The sequence below is a fragment of the Amblyomma americanum genome, chromosome 6, assembly GCF_052857255.1.
Source record: "Amblyomma americanum isolate KBUSLIRL-KWMA chromosome 6, ASM5285725v1, whole genome shotgun sequence".
In the NCBI taxonomy this organism is placed as follows: Eukaryota; Metazoa; Arthropoda; class Arachnida; order Ixodida; family Ixodidae; genus Amblyomma; species Amblyomma americanum.
Window position 1 is genome coordinate 45,025,839 of NC_135502.1, and position 24,533 is coordinate 45,050,371.

At 49.2% G+C, this 24,533-nt stretch overlaps 2 protein-coding genes across 3 annotated transcripts in view; one reads left to right on the top strand and one right to left on the bottom strand.

Moving 5' to 3' along the window:
* timeout (circadian regulator timeout) overlaps window positions 1-24,533 on the top strand; it is a gene marked incomplete in the record, with an annotated part of 289,956 nt that overhangs the window by 70,649 nt on the left and 194,774 nt on the right. Inside the window, 1 exon segment of the mRNA XM_077669310.1 lies at window positions 8,164-8,212. Coding sequence (XP_077525436.1) covers window positions 8,164-8,212 — 49 coding nt within the window.
* The window catches only part of LOC144136736 (uncharacterized), a 116,862-nt gene that overhangs the window by 32,285 nt on the left and 60,044 nt on the right, over window positions 1-24,533 (bottom strand). The window contains exon 2 of one of the 2 annotated variants that reach the window (XM_077669311.1): window positions 6,016-6,072. The gene's annotated coding sequence lies outside the window, so the exon portion shown is untranslated. Of the gene's footprint in view, window positions 1-6,015; window positions 6,105-24,533 lie in introns of both variants that reach the window. The other variant, XM_077669312.1, reaches the window with a different exon arrangement.

Consider the following 24,533-nt stretch of genomic DNA (forward strand, 5'->3'; position numbering starts at 1 on the left):
GGTGTAAAGGAAGTGTTTCCCGTCTTTCGCACGTAGTATTAGACCTTGCCATGTTCGTGAACATCGCCTCTGCTACGTGTCGCTTGATTAAAGCGACGCGCAGCGTATTCTTAGTAGTCACGCCTGTCGTGTCTGCTCAGGAGGAAGTGCTGTTCCGACGCTGATTTGCTTAAGTCGCGCTGCGACGTCCCCTCTTTAACGCCGTCGGGAAGGGGAAAAAAAAAAGAACGAAAACGAATTATCCCTGTCCTGTCTCTCTCCTCCCGTTCCGGCAGCCTCCGTCCCCTCCGGTTATTCTGATCCCTTCGCTGTGTACAGATTCCCTGGAGCGACGGAATCGTAACACCTCTTTTTCGAAGCGGGTCACGTTTCTTCGAGCCCCGACGACAGGGCACGGGAAAATAGCACTACGCTGACGATGACAACGACAACGTATAGATATATTTATGTCTATGCCTCGGGAGGTGGCTGGGCGGGCTAGAGAAAAGGAGGAGGGAGTGTTGCGCTGGTCCTGTACGGGCGGAATTATGAGCTTTCCCGAGATCAGCGCGCATTACGGTCACATCCCGTTGTTCTCTCCCCCTCTCTCCCCTACGTTTGTCCCCCCTTCCCCAGTGGGGACGTCGCAGGGTGTTAGGCGAACGGAAAACGGCCTGCCCGCTAATCCTATCGGCAGTTACCTCGCGGCGGAGGCTGGCCCAGTCCCGGGCCGTTGTGTGCAGCATGCTTTGGCGGCCGATAGGCATGCGAGGGAAGGCATGTTTCGTCCCTGCTTCGGAGATTGTAGCTCCGGCTTCGAAGCTATGTAGCAGCTATGACGACGTCTGCGGTATATGCACAGGCGTGCCTTGCGTGTAAGCGCGGAAAATATTTGGCCAAACGTGGCTCCGCGAGTCTTTGCTTTTAGTCGTAGAAGCTGGCCTGCGCGTTTGTGCTTCGTCTGGCTCCACGCTTTAGACATCGGCTATGTCGTGTATAGCAGTACTTCACTGTAAAGCGTTGTGTTTGGTCTTGTAAATGGGGAGGGAATGACCGGGGGCGGTTGAGCGCTCAGTAAGCGCGGGACGTTACGGCGACGAATAAAAGATTATGACTTTCATGTTTATTTTGTGCATACGTTATGAGTGCCGTGCATGAGTGTGTCAAGGCCAGCGCCTGTCCCCTCCAAAACTAATGTGCGTTTGGAACCGTTGGTAAAACACTCTCCGCGTAGTGAACTCTGTTTGCGCGTTTGTGTTTCAAATGTGATTCACGCGATTATTTGTACAGTGTATTAGTAGGTCAACGATGAAATCCTGGCAGTAAATGTTTGGGTCTTTGGCGGAAGAGCAGTTAGGGCAAAATATCGGGGCACAACTGTGTGGCAAAAACCGTTAGTCGCTGGCTTATTCCGTTCGTGAGTCTAAGGGGCCCTCCATTTCTTCTACTATTTCCATGTGGTGATAGCGAGCAAGCATCCAGGCTGGGGCAACCATTGCCCAAACGAGCAACCCTGATTTGGGTTGTAAGCTCTTCGTAAATGCACTTGCGACCACCGTAGTTGTTGGTGCGGTTCAGTGAAAAATTGAGTTTTGTGGGAAGGAAATTGCGCAGTGACTTTGTTACTGCTATGTGAACACCTCAGCCGCGTCGGGAGGGAAGGGATGAGAAGGGAGTGCGAGAGGAAGAGGGACCGTAGTGGAGGGCTCCGGAATAATTTCGACCATCTGGGGATCTTTTAACGGGCACTGACGTGCGTCGCCTCTGACGAAACGCGACCTTGGAGTCTGGAATTGAACCCGAGTGCTCTTCAATTTTCTCGCTTTTTTCATTAGGAACAATAGAGATGATTGCGTGAGTGATACCTCGATAAGACTTTATCAGACAGAATGCAGATTTCTGGCTTGCGCAGATTATTTTGCGCAGTACCTTTACTCAACGATGTACGACCGACTCGCCTAACAACATGCTCTCCTGAATTTTCTCTCTCCACTATTTCAACCTTTTAGGGGGGATATGTCTGATGGGAATCTGCTCCGAGATTCGTGAGGAGTCTTTCCTTCCCTGTTGTTGATTGTTGTTTTTGTTTACTTTCACTTTTCTTTCTACTCTCCTGTGGGCACGTGGCAGTAGTCGGATACAAGTAAAGAAAAAAAGCGGCTTTTCTCTGTCAAACGACCCCCTTCCAGCCAATGGCGTCGGCTGATTTTCATGAACATGCTAGCGGGACAGTGCAGGGAGTAGCATATGAAAGGGGATAGCCCCTTCCTGCACTGGCACGCTACTCCGTGCATTATCACGCTAGCAAGCCATGAGAAGGGGGTCCTTTGACAGTGAAAAGCTGTATTCAACTAGACTAGCCCGTACTCTTTCGGCTTCCTCCTCATCTCTTCTCTCAAGGCTGCAATGGGTACAAACCTCCCCTGGTCCGGTGCTCGGCTTAATCAGGGTGAAATGCTTGTGAAATGGGTCGTTGACCGCACCTTGAGCAAAACGAAAAATACCTTGTGCCATGGCGCCCTTTGTCCGCAGATGCCCTTGCGCCATGAAAATTCACTACCATCATCTTCTCCGAAGGCGTGGTTCAGTTGTCCACCCAGAATGAGACAGCAGTTACTGCACCTTTCCTTCGATCATTCGTAACGTCCTCTCCATCATTTCTCGGTCAGGTTATTATTTAATAATAATAATAATAATAATAATAATAATAATAATAATAATAATAATAATAATAATAATAATAATAATAATAATAGGTTTTTGGGGAAAGGACATGGCGCAGTATCTCTCTCATATATCGTTGGACACCTGAACCGCGCCGTAAGGGAGGGGTTAGAGGAGGGAGTGCAAGAAGAAAGGAAGGAGGAGGTGCCGTAGTGGAGGGCTCTGGAATAATTTCGACCACCTGGGAATCTTTAACGTGCACTGACATCGCACAGCACACGGGCGCCTTAGCGTTTTGCCTCCATAAAAAACGCAGCCGCCGCGGTCGGGTTCGAACCCGGTAACTAACCACTGAGCCACCGCGTCGGGTGGTCAGGTTTCCCGAATCGCACGATCGCAACCGTGTGTGTTTCGGTATAGCGTCCTTGCGGCGGCTTCCACTGCATCCAACAACGGTGACGCGTCGCGTCTGGCCGCCTGCGCGCCCCCTTCGCTCGCCGCTCGGGTCTCCGGCGGACCGGGAAGTGTCGGCACCGCGATTTTCCAGAGGCGCACATCGCCCGCGGCTGGGTCGTCGTCGTCGTAGCCGCAGCGGCGTGCACGACCGTTGCGCGGCGGACGCCCCGGGGCTGTCGAGGAGGCGCGACCGCGGCGGCGGTGACATTCGGGTCACGCGCACCTGTCGAAGTCGCGGCACGATGCCGCCGGAACAAATTGCGTTTTCCAGGGGGTTGTGCGGTGCCCCGCTCTGTCTCCGGCTTGCTTTCTTTTTTTTTTGTGGTGTGCGCGTCGCCGCTTTTCCACGACGCTCTCCACCGGTTGCCGCTGCCGCTGGCTCGGAAGAGTGTTTTCCCTCAAGCGATGGGGCTTCTGGAAACCCGAGAAGCTAACGCCTAACTGGCTCTTTCAATCCGAGAAATAAGAGGGGAGGAGCGATTGTGTTCGTTTTTGGCAGCATTTTCCCGCCTTGTTTTTCTGTGGCCTGTGGCCCGTGTAGCGAAGCTCCCTGTCCCGCTCGAGACCAGTTATGGTCGGGGCTGTGTGTTACTCCGTAGGGTGTTTCGCTGACGGCGATTTGGCCCTTGTTTCGTGCTCCTTCGTATTTATGAGCGAGACAGTCGCCGCTTCGGAACCGTTCCGCGATGTGGAGTAATCGGTGGACACTTTGTCGTTAAGTTTGGTCAAAAGTTCTCTTTTGCTTATTCGTTGGTTTCAGCTGCACGGCGTGATTCTGAACACACGGCGTGATTCTGAACACGCCGTAGTGGCCAGCAACAGCATAGTCCTTCTCCCGATTTTGCGGCTTTCTGGTTACAGGTTTCTGCCGTTGACTTGACCAACTCTGGACGGTGAAAGTGGTTTAGCATTCGAAGTAACAAATGATTAAAAAAAACCTTTTTGCGAAGGAGATTAGTGCGCTGGTTTTAATCGGTGTCTTCTGTGGTTTACAACGCTGCACAGAACTTGTATTCGTGTGTTGCGTTAACACGTCCTTTTAACGCGATAGCGTTAAGGGTCAGCAGAAAACCCGGCGTAGTCCGTCGGCGTTGTGTCGAGAAACTCGGGACTGGTCGGAATGGTGGCTACATCACACCGGAAGCGGCGGAATAGAGAAGTGATGAAAGCATTTTAAAGGTTGTGATTAGAAGGTTGCAACATGACTAAACCATCATTAGGATATGCAAGTATATAAACTGTATATAAAGGGTATGCAGTATAAAAACTATTTATGCCCGAAACTGTTTTCACAATAAACACCCGCCGCGGTGACTCAGTGGCTAGGGCGCTCGACTACTGATCCGGAGTTCCTGCGTTCAAACCCGACCGCGGCGGCTGCGTTTTTATGGAGGAAAAACGCTGGCTGCGTTTTTATGGAGGAAAAACGCTAAGGCGCTCGTGTGCTGTGCGATGTCGGTGCACGTTAAAGATCCCCAGGTGGTCGACATTATTCCGGAGCCCTCCACTACGGCGCCTCCTTCTTCCTTTCTTCTTTCACTCCCTCCTTTATCCCTTCGGTTCAGGTGTCCGCCGATATAAGAGACAGATACTGCGCTATTTCCTTTCCCCAAAACCAATTATTATTGGCACAATAAACCTTTAAAACGAACAGGAGCCGCCGCGGTGGCTGAGTGGTTATGGCGCTCGGCTGCTGGCCCGAAAGACGCGGGTTCGATCCCGGCCGCGGCGGTAGAATTTCGATGGAGGCGAAATTCTAGAGGCCCCTGTGCTGTGCGATGTCAGCGCACGTTAAAGAACCCCAGGTGGTCGAAATTTCCGGAGCCCTTCACTACGGCGTCTCTCATAGCCTGAGTCGCTTTGGACGTTAAACCCCCATAAACCAAACCAAACATTTAAAACGAACAGTCGCGTTTGTCGTAATACTGTACTTCGCTTGTAAACTGGCGCATTGGAAACGCCTACTGAATATATATATATATATATATATATATATATATATATATATATATATATATATATATATATATATATATATATATATATATATATATATATATATATATATATATATATAAAGTTGGGAAAGCTTCATTTAGCCATAGATTTATTTTGAGTCGACGTTTCGGACAGAGCCTGTCCTTTCTCAAGCGTTTTCAATATATATATATATATATATATATATATATATATATATATATATATATATATATATATATATATATATATATATATATATTAGAGGGAGCTGATCACAGGACCCATTAACGTTATCGAATCCTACCCTTAAAGACGGAGCTTAAGTGTCCTCCGGGTTTTATTTTTCTCTAGGCGTCCTGTTTTTTTCACACTGCCTCGCCTTGTTTATTTTACAATACTGTCAGCCCTTCTTCGAGTGACCTTTGATGCCTGACTTTCATTTTCGCTTTGGGTCTTGTAGCTGTACACTTGAAGAGAACCCACTTCGCTGCATTTCGGTAGGAGCGTTATTAGAGGCGCCCATGTTCTGAGATTTCGGCGCATGCTGAAAGAACCCCCTGTGGTTGAAGTTAGTCCGGATTCCTCCGTTACGGCCTGCCTCACAGCCCACCGCGGTGGTTTGTTGCCTACAGATGCATTAACCTTTAGTTGGCAGTAATATGCAGAGTAGTGTTTACACTACATGAAGGTGCACTTAATTCGTCTTAGGGGAATTAAAGCGCGCCTCATTTTTTTCAGTTTTTTTTCTTATTTTCACCGCTTTTTAGCGTCCTATACTTTGTGTAGGGGAAAAAAAAGAAAGATTAATTTGCTGTTAGCGGGCTGGAATAACTGCTTTCGCAGGATGGTGAACTCTAATAGTCTCCTGTTAAACACAGCGTGTCTCCCTTTTTTCAACGTACGCACATAGGAGGATTGCCACGTATTCCTTCTCACCTGATGCTCAGGCTCCCTTGTACGGAGAAGATTTCTGGGCGATCAGCGTGGAAAAACCTGAAACAGAATGTATGAAATCCGTGTTAGTCCTGTGCAGCGTAATTCCCGCTTTAATCGCCGTATTTCACCGAAAAAAAAAAAGGCTAAATATAGTGGTATATTTTTGCTTTGGCGCCGTACGTGGCCTAAACCTCCACACTAGTTTCTCGACATTTTCTGAAAGGCTTGTACCACTCGTACTAGTTCACATATATGCGTGAAAGTTTGTTTCGGTGCTCCGCCTGTGTGATTATATATCGTAACGAATGCAGATTTTCGGGCTTTGTAGGGTCTGTAGTGTGGTGCACTATTACGGCTGCACTGAACGGTACACTGAGCCGCTCGCTAACTTTCGCACACAGTGTCCATTAATGCTTGCGCATTTCTGATGGGACGAGTAGAAAAGCAGAAAATAGTTCCCTAACATTGAAAGGGGCACATTTCGCGACTGAGCGATCCACATGAGGCACGTGGTAGAAACATGCCAAATTACTTTGAACTTTTCTTCTAACGTGCATACATGCTCTCCTGATTAGCTGAGGCCACAAAAGGCACCGGCTCTTCCTGTCTCCGTACTGGACTGTAACTTGTAACTGTGACTTGTATCTGTATCTTGTAACTGTAACTTGTAATAGCCGGACTGATTAAAGGCGTGAAAGAAACTCACTCAGAAGAAAACATCATAGCTCAGTGCTGGGAATGCTGCGCCGTTGCATTGAGCCCGCTACATGCCGTTACAATTTGGTCGCTTTTAACGAAACTGCGCCAATGCTGGCTGCACCAAAATACTAATGGCTGCGGAAAGTGTGCGGTGACGGACGTTACCGCCTAATGTGCACATGCGTGTGACTGTGGCTTCTCCTCTCAGTGCTTGACAGTCTGTATCCAGCGCAACCCCAATACGCTTTCGTCTTTTTTTTTGCCACCTATGAGTACACGGCGTGCGTTGGTTTTGCGCACATGTCTCAACTGGCCTGCCAACATTGTCCGAAATGAGCTCGGCGAATGGATAGAAAGGACAAATTGCTTTTAGGATGCCTAAATAGTGCTATATTTTGAGCCTGTTATATTTAACAGGCCTTTGCGAAGCACAGGCACACCTCCCATAGAGTCGGTAGAAACCGCAAATAAGGTTTAGGAGGTATTCAGTTTAATGCTCTGTTTCACGGACCTCATTTACGCATGCCATCAATGTCCGAGCTTCTGGTTTGTTTGTACTGTAGAACTGGGTAAATTCTAACTTTCAGGGCAGACATTTGGTTGGTTTAAGTAGGATACAATGACCACATTTTGCACGCATGATCTCGAGCTTGTGTCGTTACCAGGCGTCCCCCGCCACGCGAGCGTGAATTATAGCTTAAGTGTGAGGAAATCACCTCAACCAAGTCTCTTGGTCTCAAACTGTGATACCATGGGCGGAGGAAAATGGTGATGCCCCCTGAGGCGAAGATCGCGCATGGCGACAACACGCTTCATTGCAAGAGGCGCGGCTATGATGGACTGCAACAAATCTGTGCTATGCCGTGAAACAGGGGCGCCGTGGCGGGCGCGCTTCTGCTCGAGCATCAACATTCTAACAAAGAAAAGTGTCGGCTCTCATCCTGGAACGATCACTGTGACTGGTGGCGTGTTTACTCATTGCGGCTTTCTGTTGACCGCGCTCTTACAATCGGAGCGAGTTTCAGGGTGCGAACTTAGCGATGCTGGAGCGCATATAGTCGCGTTACAGTTTCTAATTCTCGCAGTATTTCTTTTTATGCCTAGCAATGAAACGAATCTGAAGTTATATTGAGGGAAAAAACCTAAATGGGCGCAACGTTCTCTACAGCTTTCGCAGAAAAAATTTTCTTCTAAAGTCAATGACACTTCCCCTTACTTCTGCGTATTAGGCTCCTGTTACAAAACGTGGGGAAGCTGCTCTAAATTGAATTTTTGCCTGCTACAAAACTTGTACAAAATGATCTTGGTCATTCCCAACACTGATAACGATACTGTCGTCCCTTCTGTTTTTTTTTTTACACCCTGCTAGAGTATGGTATGATGCCTTCCCAGTCACTCTAAAGAAACTGATACAAATCAAGAAATTTATCTTCTTGTCTCTCCTTTCAGGCCTAGCACCTGACGTGCTGCCGCAGGAAAATGCGCCCGAGGAAGGTAAGTCATGGTGTTTTTTTATTATTTAATAATGCGTTAGCATTAGAGGGCCTGCGCAAGCGGAAATGGCGGCAGCCGTCACATGTGGGCACATCGGATGTAACCTACCTCTGATATAAATACGGACCTTTGTATGCCACCTCGAACGTAACCAACTTACTTGTTTAACCTCAAATATAATGAACCTAAGTGTGCCACCTCGGATATCACTAACTTTCATGTGTTAAACACGGCTATAACGAACTTTCGTGTGTTATCTCGGATAAAATGAACCTAGGTATGCCACCTCGGATATGACGAATTTTCATGTGTTAACCTCGAATCTAACCAACTTTCCTGTGTTACTACAAATATAATGAACCTATTTATGCCTCCTCAGATATAGCGAACTTTCCTGTGGTAATTCGGATATAACGAACTTTCGTGTGATGACGTCGGCGATAACAAAACCAAAGTGCACCACCTTGCATATAACGAACTTTAGTGTGGCTACATCTGATATAACGAACTTAAGTAACCACCACATGCTAACGCATTCAAATGGTTCATCGAGCATCGTCTAGGAGTTTCCTTTCTTTACATTTGCTTTGTAAATAAATAATTATATTGTAGCAAAAAGAAATGCTTCAGGGAGTGGGGCGATTCATAGTGCAGAAAAAAAATAATGAGCCGGTTACAACTCAAGAACGAAGCAGGGAAACCGGCTCAAAGGAGGCCCTCTAGCCAATGGCGTCTACCGGGTGTCGTGACATGGCTGTTGATCCCCTTGCAGCTGCTATCGTGACACCGGGGCGGCTTTAAAATGCAAGGGGATTAAGCACGACATCGCAATAGTCGGTCAACGCCATTGGCTGAAGGGCCTCGCTTGAGGCGCAATCGCCGCTTCGTTCTTGAGTTGTATCCGAGTATAGTTACCTCTTTGAACAAATTGAACTTTTGGAAGGGGTAGTTGAAGGCAATCATAGAGCCTTTTACCGAGAATACTGTGTTTTACGTACAGTTCCACATGGCTGTGTTGTATAAGAAGGCAAGACCATCGTTTCTTTCGCGCACTTTAGGGAAGAATAAACGTTCTGAGATGACAAACAAGAGGTCTAGACTCAAGCGATGCTTGTTATCGTTGCCTTGAATACCGCTAGCCACAAATCCTATCATTCTCCGAAATAGGGCGAGTTTTATTTTCAGATGCCTGGCCTGGAATTCATTTCATGTTTACTGTGTAGCATAGTCGTATTGAGAAGCATGACATTGCGAGCTACTTTGAAATGAGAACTAGTCGAAATCTCTCTTTCAACGACGTAGAAAGAAAAAAAAATATATTCCATTTCACGGATTCAATTACATCCGTGCACACTACGTTTGACTTGTTTGCTCAGTGAAGTGCGTCCCTCTATGGACGCGCTTCTATGGAAAAAAAAAAAAGCGGGCCAGGCTCACGAAACCGAATCTTGTTACGAGCTGCAGCCGCTTCGGTGTCTGTGCTACATTATTGGCTTGGTTTGTTATCAGGCAAAGAAAACTCGCTGTGATGAGCAAATTCGCCGAACCAGTCCTGCCGCTATCACATCTCTTCTCCAAGATTTCATTTTATGTCGGCATCTGTGTACTGTCTAAAATAATTGAAATTGAAAGTTTATTCCTCCACACACATTACAGTGGGAAACGGGGGCACTGGACAGAAAGCTGCGTAATGCAGCTTGAAGTAGCACAATGCCTAATGCCTAATGAGTAGCACCCAATGACAAGGGGAATAGTCGCGATGCGTTGAAAACGTTCAGTGCTGGCTTTATGCCTAGATATTCGTGACATCGATCACCGGTGCACTCTCTCGGCGAACATCATTAAGAAGCCGCGTGTATAGTTAAACTGCACAGACAATATATGCACACATATAGGGTGAGGTACGCCTTAAAATGTCAACTATCGTTTTCATATCCTTTTTCAGGTGCATCGTAGCTTACTTGCGCGCACGAATTATTAAACGCTGTAGGCCAAGGCGCCACGTGGTGGTAATCGCACGCAGAAACACCCAGTTCAAATTTCTAAGAATGACACTGTGTGTCGACCTCTGCAACAGCGGTCACCGATTCCGAATACTATATCGAAACCTCCCATTTTCGGACGCGTACGGTACGGTCCATTGTTTCGCACCTGCTGCGGAAGTTTGCAAAAATAATAAAGAACTGCGCTGCTTTACTGGCATCGGTGTCACATGGGATATCCGCTACTATCGCGGCGTATTTTTTGTATTTTTGCAATCTTTTTGCCGTCTTATTAAGCACTGGCGATTTTTCTTCATCGTCGTGGACGGCTGTGGTGTTCGTATTGCGTTCCCACACGGGGCACTGTTGTTTCTCCGACATGTCTATTTTACGGTTTTTTTTTCTTCTGGCGTTGTTCCTGATCCATCTCTGGATGCGCACAGAGATCTCCAGCCCGAGCTTATGAGAAGATATTACGTCGAAGCTGGCTCTTCTTGGCTGATGCACCGACTGAGACAGCATTCGGTCAATGTATACCTTCAGCTCTATTGGCTCGCCACGTCTGGTGTGGTTGAGGTCTTGTTGAAATTGGTACTACTCCTAACCACGAAACCCCCCCTAACTCGCTAACCACTGACTCCCCTAACCACTGACGCTTAAAGGGAAGCCATGTATCGATAACAAGGCCTAACTGACACCCCGTGATGGGAGCTTCGCTCATTATGCCGCCGCTGGATAAATATTGACGAGTCTCTTCGGGTACGACGAGTCTCTTCGGGTACCCGCCGCCGTGCGTGCTTCCCCGCAGGGATTCGTTTCCGACGGCCGCCTTATAGTAACCCGCACCGCGAACGCGGCTGCCTGTTTCTGGTTTAGCTCGTGCCTGGCCGCAAAGACTGATTACACGTCTACGCCCTCCTTCGCTGTTGAGGCCTAATTGAAAGATTTATGCTGTAGCCGCAGCACTACGACACCGGCGCTCCGTGAATCCTGCTTCTGTTTCTTTTCGCCCAGGCCTTTTTCCCGCGTTATACGCTGAAACGGCGGCCATAACGTTACTGGCTGGTTTGAAAACCATCTGTCAAGATATTTCGTAGTTTAATTTCGGAGCATTAACCATAAATCTTGCGCGCTCGCCGTGTTAATTTTATACCGGTCCTTACTGTCGCACTGTGACGTGAGTAGGGTTTAAGTTTGCTCACTGCGAAGTTCTTTTTTGTAACTTTGTTAACTTTTGTCGCCTTTTTAAGCGCAGACGATTTTTCTGCGCTGTCATGGACGGCTGTGCTGTTCGTACTGCGTTCTCAGACGGGGGCATTAAATATCTGACTGAGTGTGTAATAAATATCTAATAAATCCTTCCCGGAAACGAGTGGAAATTATTCTTGTCTCCACATGTTTTGAAAAGCCTTCCTGCTCGAAGTTAGGAGTAATCAGTGCGCACGAGGGTGAAATAATTCGGAATAAAATGGCTTGCCGGGGGGCTTCCAGGTACTCTCGTACGAGTCGCTGATAGTGAAATACATGTTGGTTGAACGAATGGGTGGACAGTTAATTTTTTGTATATCCTTTTTCTTTCTGAAAGGAATGCTTTGTGGGGCTGGCGCACTTTGCGAAAAGGAAAATAACAAAAAACAAAAAGGTGGAGACGTGTAGACTCTACATCGCGAATTTGTCTCGTATTTTACGAGCGCTGTGCCGCAACTTAATATCCTGGTCGGCAACCCGTTGGTTAGGTTATGGATTTGAAAGATATTACAATCAAATGAAAGATATTACAATCAAACGAAGCCATGTGTTCCTTTTATAAAGGAACACATGGCTTCTTAATTTTGCTGTCCCCGCCTTCAATGGTGCAATTTCGCTGCCAGTGCACCATAGTGTCAACTTCACATCGGAATGACTGGGCGAACGTGTGTTTGCGGCATCCACCTTACTACATAGGTGTAAAAAAAGGAGTAAGCGCACACCTTTTTATAAAAGCGTGTGCGCTAGAGGACAGTGCACTCCCTTTTTTATTCCTTTCTGTTTAGAGTGTACAGCTCCTATCTTATGTCATCCGGCGTCTCGCGGTTCCTTGAGGTGAAGCAACATCTGAGGTGCAGTACACGCACTGCGCGTCTGACGAACGGGTCACCAGTGCAGGGTGCCGTCAGTGATTTCAACAGCGGCGCTGACCAAACCAGCGAATCTTCGAGGAAGAGATTCTTTCACTGGCACGCCTTCGTATTTTGTAGCTTTCTTGCTACGCATCGAGTAGAGCCTTATAGTAGGGAGAGCATGCAGTTTAGGAAGCTAAACGGGAGGTCATTTGAGTTGCGTTCTCTTCTCCTTGTCTTGATTGTTGGTTGCGAAATTAAAAAAAAGGTGGGGGGAGGGGGGGGGGACTTACGAAGTCATAGTCGTCGTCATTGCCTGAGCTATCTTTCATTCATGCCTTTCGTTACACCACCGCACGAACGATGGCTGACACTTGCCCGCACTGCTTAAGCCTTGTTGTGGAGGCGTCGCCGCAAAGATGCCCCCAGTTTACGCTAGAAAGAGCACTCATTCTGATTGAATATCCTTGCGAATTTTTTCTCGTTTCGGAGGGGGTCTCCGAATCATGTAACGTCGCCTAGGCGACGTGTCTATTTTATGCGACAGGCACGTAGAGTCAGAGTCGTCGTGGTGTTCAGCTTAAGTGCACGGCCAAGTGTGGCACGGATGACGTGTGGCTCTAATTTTAATGAGCGCTTACAAAGAACTGCACATGCTTACAAACCTAGAGGCACCTAGGTGGGTAAATACGAAACTGCGCGCGATGATTTATTCGTACGGCAGCCTCCTTCAAGACAAACGACATGCGCCGTTTAAACACGGGCGCTGGACAGAACGCTAACGACAACCGACGTCAATGCCCCCTTTCGCACTGATCGGGCCACTTTCCACGCGTAATATCGCGAATCAGGAGCTCCGGACATTGGGCATGCGCTTTGGATGCGACTTATAGAACAAAATAGCGCATTTTACGCTGACTGTATTTCAGAGATCTTGGGAATGGTGATCAGAAACGCGTGCTCGTTTCGATACGAACGTTTTACGAAATCAAGCAACAGAGCTAGTGCATACAACAAGCAGGCGGTAGCCTCGCTAGTGAAGTTTTTCATTCGGACCAATGCAGAAGCGCAGCTGTCTTGTCAGAACGTTGGAAAGCGAACACATCGGCTGGCGCCATTCGTACTCAGTGCGGGGAACTTGGAGAGCGCCGCCTGTGTTTTCCCCACTTTTCCCTCATCTGTCTGATCTCATTGCTGGGCGACGCGAAAGGGTTGTTGTGCTGCACGACGAAATGTCTCTCTGCGCCTGCTTGCGGCTGCATGTCTTCCCCCTCCGCTTCCCTCGAACTGCCTGCTTTGCATGTTCGCGCGTTGTCAAGCATCGCCGGCGCACGCAAGCTTTCGAGCTCGCGTGCCCCGCGCTCTCTGCGGGATCGAAGGAAGCCCGTTTTACTTTTCGCTCAGCGACGCGCGTCGCCGGCGGCGGCTGTTCGCGTCAGCCACCGTGGGGGTGGCAGCGCGGTTGTTTCTGCAGGCGTGGAAAGGAAAGGATGTTCGGGAGACAGCGTCGAGCGCTAGGTGCGGCCCGGAGGAACACGAGTCGCGGTGTAGTCGCGTGCGCGCCGAGGAAGGCCCGTCGTCGACACTCGTTCGTGATGCGGCGCTGTGTGTGTGTGTGTTGGCGTATGCGTATTTGTGTGTGCATGCGGGAACGCTCGCAAGCATTTCCCCCATATTCCCCCAGTCTTCTCTTCCCCGTACTGTCGCCTGCTCACTTTCCCCATTTCCCTATACGCGTCTGTTGTTTGCGTCGTCGTAGATGCGGTGTTTTCTTCCCTGCTTTCCTAACTTTTTTCCCCTTCCTTTCACGTTTGGCCTGGCTGGTGATGACGGCGGCTGGCTGAGAGAAGGGATCCCTGACGCGATGCAAAGGCGCGATACCGTTGCGCTGCCGTCGTCTCCAACAATCTCGTCGTTGCGTCGTAACGGTTTCCCCACTGCTCGCTCGCACGCGCGGCTTGCGCGGCTGGTTGTTGCGCTGCGCCTTTTTTCCCCATTTTTTTACATCTCTGCGTTTTCCTGTTCGCCTTATTCTTTTCCCGAAAGCTATCAGAAAATTGCGCTTTCCGACCGTGTTTTCAACAAGGTGCAAGGGAAGCTTCAGAGCGAGCATCTCCGACGCTTCTTTTACTGCTGTTGCTGCTGTGTTTTCCCTAGCCGTATCGGTCGCTGCCGCTCGAGCTGTCGCGACCGTGGTTTTTGGGGACGGGTTGGATGGTGAAAGCGGGGAGGCCCGGTGTCTCGCGCATAACAGATGCGGTCATTCGCAGCGCGAGCGAGCGAGCGAGGGATTTCTCTCTCTCTCTCTCTCTCTCTCTCTCTCTCTCTCTCTCTCTCTCTCTTCGTGTTTGCGTGTCGTGTTCGCTCGTTTTTCTGAGCGGCTCCAGACGGCGCGGCTGTCTCCCTCGCCTGTCTTTTCGCTTCGCCTCTCGCGCGGCTGGCGATGAGGCAGATACGATAGGGGCGTGTGTCGCGCGTCGAAACGATGACGTCTCCCGTTGCCTGGGCATCGGCGCTGTGCTTCTTTGTACCTGGGGATTGGGAAGCGGAAGTGGGGAGGCAGGGGAGAATGTTCGTCCCTATGTTTATTTTCCTTGGGTACTCGCACTACGCTCGCGGCTGCGTGTACTCCGATTCTGCGCCCTGCTATCTTTTTGTACGCACGTCGATGATATTGCGCATCACTCGTAGCGTGTCGTGTGGCTGTTCGATGTCAGCAAAGTACCCCCGGATCAGGATACAATGGCGCGAATCTCGATCAGGCACCCCGCTGTTGACAACGAAATACGACCTGGTGTAGGCGCCGGGCTGTTGCGGGCAGGCCTTTCCGCTTTCTTGTACGCGTGGGGAAGGAGGGGTTGATGGGAACAGTGCGGTGAGACGGGACAAGTAAAGATGACAAATAGGCGCTATCTGATTTCAAGCCTTCAAGTGAAATGACCTTCATTTGAAGCACACAGAGTGCATACCATATAGAACTGCAGGGGTGTCAGAGACGACAGCTTTGAAAAATAAACAAAGAAAGCAATACAGTAAGTAAGGTTGAAAATAAAAAAAAATGAAATGATACCTATAGTTGTCGAACAGTGATGAAATGCTGGCCGCGGCATGCATCACTGGGCATTTTGAAAGAAAATCGCTTGGCTCTCCGGCGAGCAGGTATTTCCGAATAAACAGGAACTGCGGGTTATCGAAAGAAGCGGAGAACCCACGCCCTATACAATGGCCCATCAAGTGTGATAGACGTAGCTCTTTCACGGAGCGTTTTTACTTGGGTTGCATCTCGGTGTAGTGCCGTTTTGGAGGCGGCATTTTTGCTGCAACTGCTGGATATTTGTTGGCTCGTTAATTAAGTTTAATTTGTCCTAGGCGCTGTTTTTAAAGCGAAGCCGAAAGTTCTTTGGATGCACTAGTGTAACATCACTATTGAGAGTTGCTTTGTTTTTTTGTGCGTTTCGTTTGTGCTTTCATTGGAACTAGGAATCGCAATTGGTGGGATTCAAATATCGTGTTCTCTGCGTGAGCGTCTCTTACTCCGAACATTTTCTTTCCGCGTCCTTTTCTGCCCCAAAGATGTGCTCCGTATATCTTTCTCTGGTATTCGCTTGTCCATCGACATTCCTTTCAGTGAAAACTCTGACACAATCCAGACTTGCAGAACTAACGTCAAGCATTCGTGATCACCAAAGGTTTAATCGTTCTTTCAAGAGTTTCCGAAGAAGGTCACGAATAATATGTATCTGCAAGTGCATAGTGCTTTAGTGATGTGGCAACGTGGAGGTTATGAATTGAACACACTGTTAAATAGCCCTCTTACGAAAAGTTCCAGCTCAAGTTCAAAGTTCACGTTTTTCTTTTTGTGCTCCTTTCAGCTTGAAAAGATCAGAAGTTAACAAAGCAGTCACGTAACACCTCCTGCGAGCCAGCAATATGAGTGCACTTTCTGGCTATGGACTTGCCGTGCGAAGTTATTTAGGCTTCGTAGAGACACGGCACAAGCGTGCGGTTCTCTCGTGCTAATAGAAATTGTGAGCGATTGAGTTCCTGCGTGCATCAGTTCGGAGAGCTGTCTGGGGAGCGAGTTCTGGGAGCGAGTGTTGGCTGGCCGAATCGAATGAGCCAAAGAGCGGACGGGCAAAAGAGAAAGTATATTATCTGGCGTCCCACGCGTCGCTTCGTCGTTGGTGATGCGTAACCATTTACCGTTGTCATGATTCGTGCGGCAGAACCCGTCCTACACGCGAACTCGAATTGGTGCATGCGATATACCATATAACGCAATGCGCGGTCGAGGGTGGAGGTCTTTCGAAACCGGTCGCGAACCCCCCGAATCTAATGCTCGTTCTCTGGGTGAGTCGGGGGAGTATACACGCGTGGGTGGTGCACAGCGCAGCGGCTCGGAGCGCATTTGTGTCACAATGGAAGCCGGCCGGGGGGGGGGGGGGGGGGGGGGGGGGTCGTTCCAATAAGCTTGCGCAAAGCGTCCGCAACGACCCCGTAGCGAAGGTTGTTTGGCGACCGCGTCCGGCGTCCTACTGTCGTCGTCACGGGGCGTCGTTGGCGTGCGCGCATTCTCCGGCGGGAAATTAATGACGCGGCGGAAATGATGCCCCGCCGCCGCGTCCTCCCCGTATACAGTTTTCCCTCTTCCCCACCTTCCCGCTCTTCCCGCGCGCGCTTCCCTCTTCCCAGTACCGCGGCCCCGGGCGTCGGAGCGGAGGCAAAAGCTTCCGACGCCGCATGGTTCGTGCGCTATTCCTCTTTTGTTTGGGCGGCCGCCGGTGGCAGCAGCGACATTTCCAGCGCGCCGCCTGAGTGACCTGCTGCGTTCTCGCGGCGACGTCGAACTGCGTGTTCGGTCGCGCTTCGCCGCTCTGCTGTGACTTCTCTTCGCTGCGATGGTGCTTCTTTGCCGGCTGGTCGCCGTGTGACACGCGGCTACTTTGGGTTTCCTTGTGTTCGAAATGCAGGCCCTAACTGAAGAGACGCGTCGCTGAGTTATAATGCTAAGTTTTCGTGAGGAGTTTTTTTTGTCTCGTTTTCGTATCTATTTTTCCCACGTGTTGTGGAAACGGGGCAGCGCCGTGTTTACAGCCGTCGAAAACTTTGTGTTTGTATGCCAGTACTTCCCCCCCCCCCCCTCTTTCAAATAGAAATGAGGGGAAGAAAGATAATTCCATGTTTTTCTTGGCCAATCTGGCTTCGACAAAAACATAAGGGAACACTTAAGCTCCGCCTTAAGGATGTGGCGCGATAGCGTTAATGGGTCCCTTCAGGGGCCTGTGAACCTCTTAGCGTATCACTTCGCGTATACGGATTCTGTTCGTTCTTTCATCAATCACACAGCACATAGCGTACCCACAAGAGTACCACGTAATAACATTAGAGACCTCCCCCGCGCAAGTACTCCTCTCTCGCGTAGGTTCTGTCTACAAATCCATATATGCAGAATTGGTCATTTTCTGCATTACATCCATAGATCGCTGGGCGTCCACATACCACTCGTGGCGCAGTGGTACAGCGGTTAAGCGATATGCCAGTGCCCCGGCAGGCGGCTGTTTCGAACACAGCCACCGATGGGGCATGTGAGACGAGGTTGCTCCTCCCCAGCGACCTCTAGCGACCAGTCATCAATTTGACTGCCACCTCCCGTGGTGGGCCGGTTGCCACGGTGGACAAGTGGCACAATCCGTGTCTTTTGCTCACAGCGCCGATGACACCGATGACGCCGGATTTTCCGCAGAAGAGAAGCCTTAACGCTCTCGCGCTAAAGCAGGCCTGTTTGCATGGTAAAAGGAGGCAATAAGCCGTGAACTTAAATCATTAACACCGTTTTTTTTTATTCCATGCTTGCTGTCGAGGCTATTCACGGGAGGATTGCGCGGACAGCCGCTTCAAACTTATGTGCATGTTGCAACAGACGCACGCAGAAACAGAGAACCTGACAGGTGCAGTTATTGCATTTGGCAAAGCCTGAACCCGAAATCCTCGAGATCCATATTCTTAGACGCTTTAATGATTAATAAACAGTGTGATGCGTTCTGTGTACATTCCTGGCGTTAGAAATGTGTTACAGGGAACACGAAGTCGAAGTGCGAATGCAAGCAAACTTCAGCCATGTCATCTCTGGACGACCGGTGCAATCTAAAATACAGCATTGGCAGCTGTTGGGTTTTTAAATATCAGCTTTATTGACTCAGGCGCATGCTTTTCGCATGTTGTCTTAATGCGTACGCGTTTTACCAGGCTGAGAAGAAATTTAACAAACGCTCCCACGGAGTTCCCGACAAAGCGTGCGATGACAGAAAATCGCTTAGTCCTGTCATTTTTTTTTCTTCATTAACGCGATTCCGCGCGTGGCCGGTCATTTGCTTCGAAAAGTTTCTCGTTCCTTGCGAAACGTGAGCCGCACCATCGATTATGCTATAACCGCGCACGCGTTTTCTGCGCCGTCGACAAGTGTCGCGCGCCCAGCTCGGGGCGATTTCGGTATACGATGGCGTATGGACGCTGCGTCGCGAAGATAGGGAGCTTAACGGGCCGTGACTTGTCGTCCGCCGTTATTAGCGAGAAGCTTCGCTCGCTGAACGCTTCGAACGCCGATCGAATCGCCTCGCTCCCGAAGCCTGGCGTTTTGCTTATCGAACGAATGCGAAGACATACGGCTGGACGAGAAGGCGAGCTCACCTCCTCCCTTTCCCCCCACCCCACTTTGATTCGTGCAGAGAACGCCGGAAAGGAACGCTGCGTTGTTTCTAGAAGCTGCACGAGGACAACTTTCTCCTGTCTGGCTCGATAATTCTCGCTGTCCTTGTTCGCAGAAAGCGCGTGAAAACGGAGAAGAGTAGAATAGACCGCCGCGGTGGCTCAGTGGTTAGGGCGCTCGACTACTGATCCGGAGTTCCCGGGTTCGAACCCGACCGCGGCGGCTGCGTTTTTATGGAGGAAAAACGCTAAGGCGCCCGTGTGCTGTGCGATGTCAGTGCGCGTCAAAGATCCCCAGGTGGTCGAAATTATTCCTGAGCCCTCCACTACGGCACCTCTTCTTCCTTTCTTCTTTCACTCCCTCCTTTATCCCTTCCCTTACGGCGCGGTTCAGGTGTCCAACGATATATGAGACAGATACTGCGCCATTTCCTTTCCACCAAAACCAATTATTATTATTAGTTGCATCTCACTTGCTTTGACTCAGATTCTTTTCTTTTTTGTTTGGGGAGAGGGGGGTTTCTCTAAGTGTATTTATTTTCTGAATTCGTTCGTAGTCTTTTTTTTTTTTAGTTCTGAGGACAAGAAAAGAAAATAGTGGAATTCGTTGTTTTTGCTCAGCCCTTCTGGCGCATGACGGTCGCACGAAGGGTCTTGTCTTTTTTCTGTTTAAAACGCACGAGTAGTGAACTAAGCCATGAAAAGATCAAGGAACCGTTGAAGAAGGGAACAAGAAGTAAGACGACGACTTCCGCTGGCAGCGGCGAATTCACTGAATGCTCAATCAAAACGAGAGGATATCTCGCTCGGAAAACGCCTTCAAAGGCAAACAGAGTAGAGGACGAAAAGCGAACACTTCGGCGTGCTGCTCATAAGCGTGTACCGAGTTCAGGAAAGAAACCCGACGAAGAATCTGTGCGCGGCGCTTCGTCGGCCGTTCAGCGTTGGTTTCCTCGTGTGGCGTATTTTCCCCCGTCTGCCGTTCTTTCCGTGCTCAATTCACTGGATTAGAGAAGCAGTTTTCGTTTTTTTACTCAGTCATTTTACATTTCTTTTTCAGAGTTCGCTCCGGTGCATGCGTTATACATATATATAAGGCGCTTGCAGAGGGAAAAGGGGGGGGGGGGGGGGAGCTGGAAGAAACACGAACCGTAATGAGTGGCGCCTGAGTGCTGAGCGTGGTTAATGTAGTCTTTTCTCAGTTGTTCGTGTGCGTTTAAATTTTCTGCGCATATGTGTGTATGTTTTAGTTTCCTGCATTTCGGTTGTTCTAATGTTTTTTTCAGTGTGCATGTCGCTGGTGTTCGGAGTCGTAGAGGGCGCGCGAGAACAGTTTCGACTCTTGGAGTAGAAAAAAATAAAAGGGACCAGTTTTTAGCTTTTGAGCACGCCCGATGGCGCGTTCGTTAGTTTGTCCGGACACGTGCGCTTGTCCAAACTGGAGAATTTATCTGCCAGCACAGCGCTGGCGGAGAGCGAGATTATCAACATAAAGAAAGTGGTGGAACACTTAGTGAATATGAGAACGGAGTGCGCTGGTTGTTCGGAGCAGGGAGCTAGGACCGAACCAACGGCGAAATGTGAGGGGAAGTGTGGAGGCGAGGCAAGAACGGAAAGAGAAGAGTTAGAGACGTGCTCGGCGCCCGGTCGGCGTAAGTACAAACGATGTGGACTGGCGGACTTGCGCCGAGGAAGGCAGAGCGCAGTCGAAGGCCATTAGCAGAGATGCGCTTCTGCGCTTTACTGATTAATATGGCGATACCGAACGCGTTATTTGAGAAAAATGCTTGGCTGGCGTGGCCATAGTTTCTGTTCGTTCGATATTAAGTCATTAGTATCGCTCGCGATTATCGCTGAAAAGAGAAAAAAAAAGCAAATGGACGTCGGGTGCTGATCTGTTATGGCGCTCTTGTTAGGCTGCTTTTTATTTCTGGTTTCGCCTTAACCAGTCATCCTGCGCTCCACAGCTGCTGCTTACTAAACGTATTGCGGGGCCACGCTTAGGACGCTTTCACCGTTGTCGCGTCAACGTGCTGTCTTTAGCGCGTTTTCTACACCGGCCCGGAGAAAGCTCGGCTATGGCTAAACGCTTCGCGGACTTAGCCGAGCCTAATCGGACTAAGCGATTAACGGTGAAGGCATGAAAGGAACACTGAGCCGGGGGTACTGCGTTTTCCGGGTATTGTGGCTGGTGGGAAATTTTGGGAACTAAGCGAACAAAAAAAGAAAACGGAGGATGGGAGGAAACACTCATCTCGTCTCGGGGTTCGCGAACGAAGGATAAAAGAAAAGCTGGGTGGGAGCACTTGCGGTGACGCAGTTCAACGAACTGATTTAAAAGGAGCCAGCGCCATCCAGCGCTGCGACCGTACCCGCTCCCTGTGACGGTCAATATTTGTGCGGGCGGCCCTGGCTGGAAGTGGACACTCCGGAGGTGGGCAAATAGGGAGTAAAGTGATGGCGGTGTTAGGGGGAAAGGGGGTGGAGAAGGGGGGGGGAGAGGCAGGGAACTAGGTGGCAAAGCGTGGCGCCTGACGCTGTCTCCGCCTGCCTGCCTGCTGCGGCGGTGAGGACGATGGGCGTTTTGCTCGCCTGTTACTCGGCGTGGCAAACAAGCCGACATTTGATGGAGTCGTCCGCCGACCGGTAAAGCGGTGCTGCGGCTTTCCTTTTAGTTGGACGCCTGTCGTGCGAAGTTCTTCGGTCGTTACAAAGGTGTTTCATAAGTTTCCGCTTTTCGAAGTAATCCTCGGATTATGTTTGAGGTGCCCTGACTCAGCAGGTATTTCTGCGTTTTTGCTGCTTGGGCAGTCTCCGTGAGGAAAAGAGAAGGGATATGAAAGATGTCTGATAGGATTGTCATAAGCCGACGTTCTTATTGCAAGTAAAGTTTGAGTTCATTAAGAGCAACGAATTTTGGATGTGCGCGGAATGGCTGCGAGCGGAGCGAATAATGCAAGCACGCTTATTTTAGCGACCCGAACCGGAACTGGGGCTGCAGAACAGGATTCGGCTCATCTGTGAAGCCCTGCATTATAATGTATTATGGGACTTAACACGCTGTGACATTGCTCAGGGCTGCTAAAATGAGGTGTGTCTTTTTTATGAAAGGACGTTCGACTTTATGGGGCTGATGTGACGTCCCGACTGAGTTGGGATATTATTTCGGCGGTGTTTGTACCTTCAGAACCAACTTTGCGATGAACTCCCCCCCCCCCTTTTTTTTTTAAATGCAATACCATTAAATACCTGACAGGGGAAAAAAATGTGGCGCTGGTCATAACATTATCCTGTTGGTTTTAGGGAAGTGACGTCACCAGACAAGAAATAACATCACTTCCGGTGCTTCTGTTGCTACCGAAATGCCAACACATAAGGTAATTAGGTGTCGCAGAGATTATTTTTTTTTCACCCGGTGTGAAGTTGCGTGCAAGGAGATTACACCCTTTATCAAAAGTAAGAAGCCGAAGGTGTTTGGTTTTAAGCGGTGTAATAGGGATCTTGTAACACGTCTGGAAGTCCTAACTTTCGTAGAGATGAGGACCAGAGTTCTGTTCAAGTTTGAAATGCGGACAAGATTCGCAGCATAAATAAAACGCCACACGGAAGACAAGGAACAAACGAGACAGGACTGTGCTGCACAGTCCTGTCTCGTTTGTTCCTTGTCTTCCGTGTGCGTTTTATTTATGCTGCAAATCTTGTCTGCATTATGAATAGCACCCAACTAGCCCAATCCACCGTGCTAGTTCAAGTTTGAAAAGGTGATATACGCTGGTGATGCGTAGGGAGCCGCAAAGCGTGGTCCAGATGCAAACCTCTTGGTTTATTTACTTTTGACAACGCCTGTACGCATATGTCGCAGTTTTTACTAACCGCACTCACAGTGTTACCGATATTTGGTTTTACTTTTCTCGCGAGTACACATGACGTTGTCGCAGTTTGGCGCCAGCTTTTTGGTTACGCTCAGGTTTGAAGCGTCAGCTGCGCTTTGCTACTGTCCCTATGGTAGCCTTGTCCGCACTGCACTGAAAGTTTTTTTTTGTTTTTATTCACACACTTGAATACTGTATTAATAGTCATGGCGCTAAAAAAGCCGCCATTTCCTAACACTTTCTGCGAGAGAAGGAAGTGCCTTCAATCGGGACGTTCCCAATGCGAAATTCACGCTCTGCTGCATTTTTCAGAGGACAAAGACCTGGCACGAGCGTCTTTTATTTCATAGCTTCTAGACTGTCCCTTGGCGTAAACGGCCTTAGATGCAGTGTGTAAGTGCGAGCTGTTATTTGCTAAATCTTTGGGTCTCGTATCGCCAACGTCGGATTCGTGCCTCCGGTTCTTGAGTTTCCCCCGTCTGGTCTGTCTCCGTTCATTTTTAATCTCGCCCGCGGTGCGTGCGACAGGTTGGCGGTGCGCCGCTGCGGGTTGGCCGCCGCGTCATCCATCTTCATTCCAGCGCTGCCTCTTTGTGCGCTGGAGGCGCTACCGCTGCGGGCTACAGTTCGGCCTCTTCCATTGTTGCAGACTGGTCTCGTTGGTTATAGCGGGTCTGATGTGAGAAGACGACAGAGGAATAGCTATAGGACGTGAGGAGATACATGGCTCAGCATGTTGAGCTGGACTGACTTGTGGATAACCATAGTACTGTCATGGCTTCTAAGTTCTTCCCATCGAATCTCTTTCCCAGTTGCTTTCTCCTTTTTTTTTTGGTCGTTATTGCATTTGTAGGAAAGGGCGTTTTGCGGGACGCTTTTATACTTTCCTTGGTAGCTTCACCTTTGTTTAAACCGAATGAATTTCTAGTTAACATTACTCCTTGGCTTTATCAAAGTATAACACTTACTTGTCTGGAATACTAGGAAGTTAGGCCAACGAAGTTCTAGACGTCACGAAAGGTTTAACGCGCTTTATTTTTATCAAGGGGATTAAATCAATATTTATTTGCTCTTCTGGGGTTAGTATCGTAGCAGGCGCCAGGGAATGTCCATGCTGACGCTAGAGCGCGGGTTTGCGCTGGGGTTGATTTGCTGATTTAGAAAGCAAAGTTAAAAAATAAAATAAAATAAAACTGGGTTGCACAAAATTGCGGCTTCGAGACTTGGCAGGAATTAAGTCGGTACAGGGCTCCCGCAGTTATGTTTGATTCCACGAGCAAAATAACAGGAGCTTCTTTTTTTGTGGGGAATTTACTTGTGTGGTGGTGGACGCCGCGGTACGCGGTTTCCCCTCGACGCTGACGGTGGACGATGCACCGTTGGTTCTGTGATCGGTCATACGCAAGTTATTCCAGCAATAATAGCTAATTAGATGCATTTTTGGTGCCTGACCGCAGTGTGGCACTTGTTGGAACAGGCGCTGTAATGAAGGTTCTTTTAGTGCCGCGAGTAACTTTAGCCGATCATGGCGTAGCCATCCAACCTCAAATTCGTAAAGTTGCTTTTTCCGCGAAATGGTATACTTGCGGCAAAGCACGCTTCACAGGTTCATTGGCAAGATCTTGGTTGGTCAAAAAAGTAGGACGGAATGATCAGGCGTTTATGTT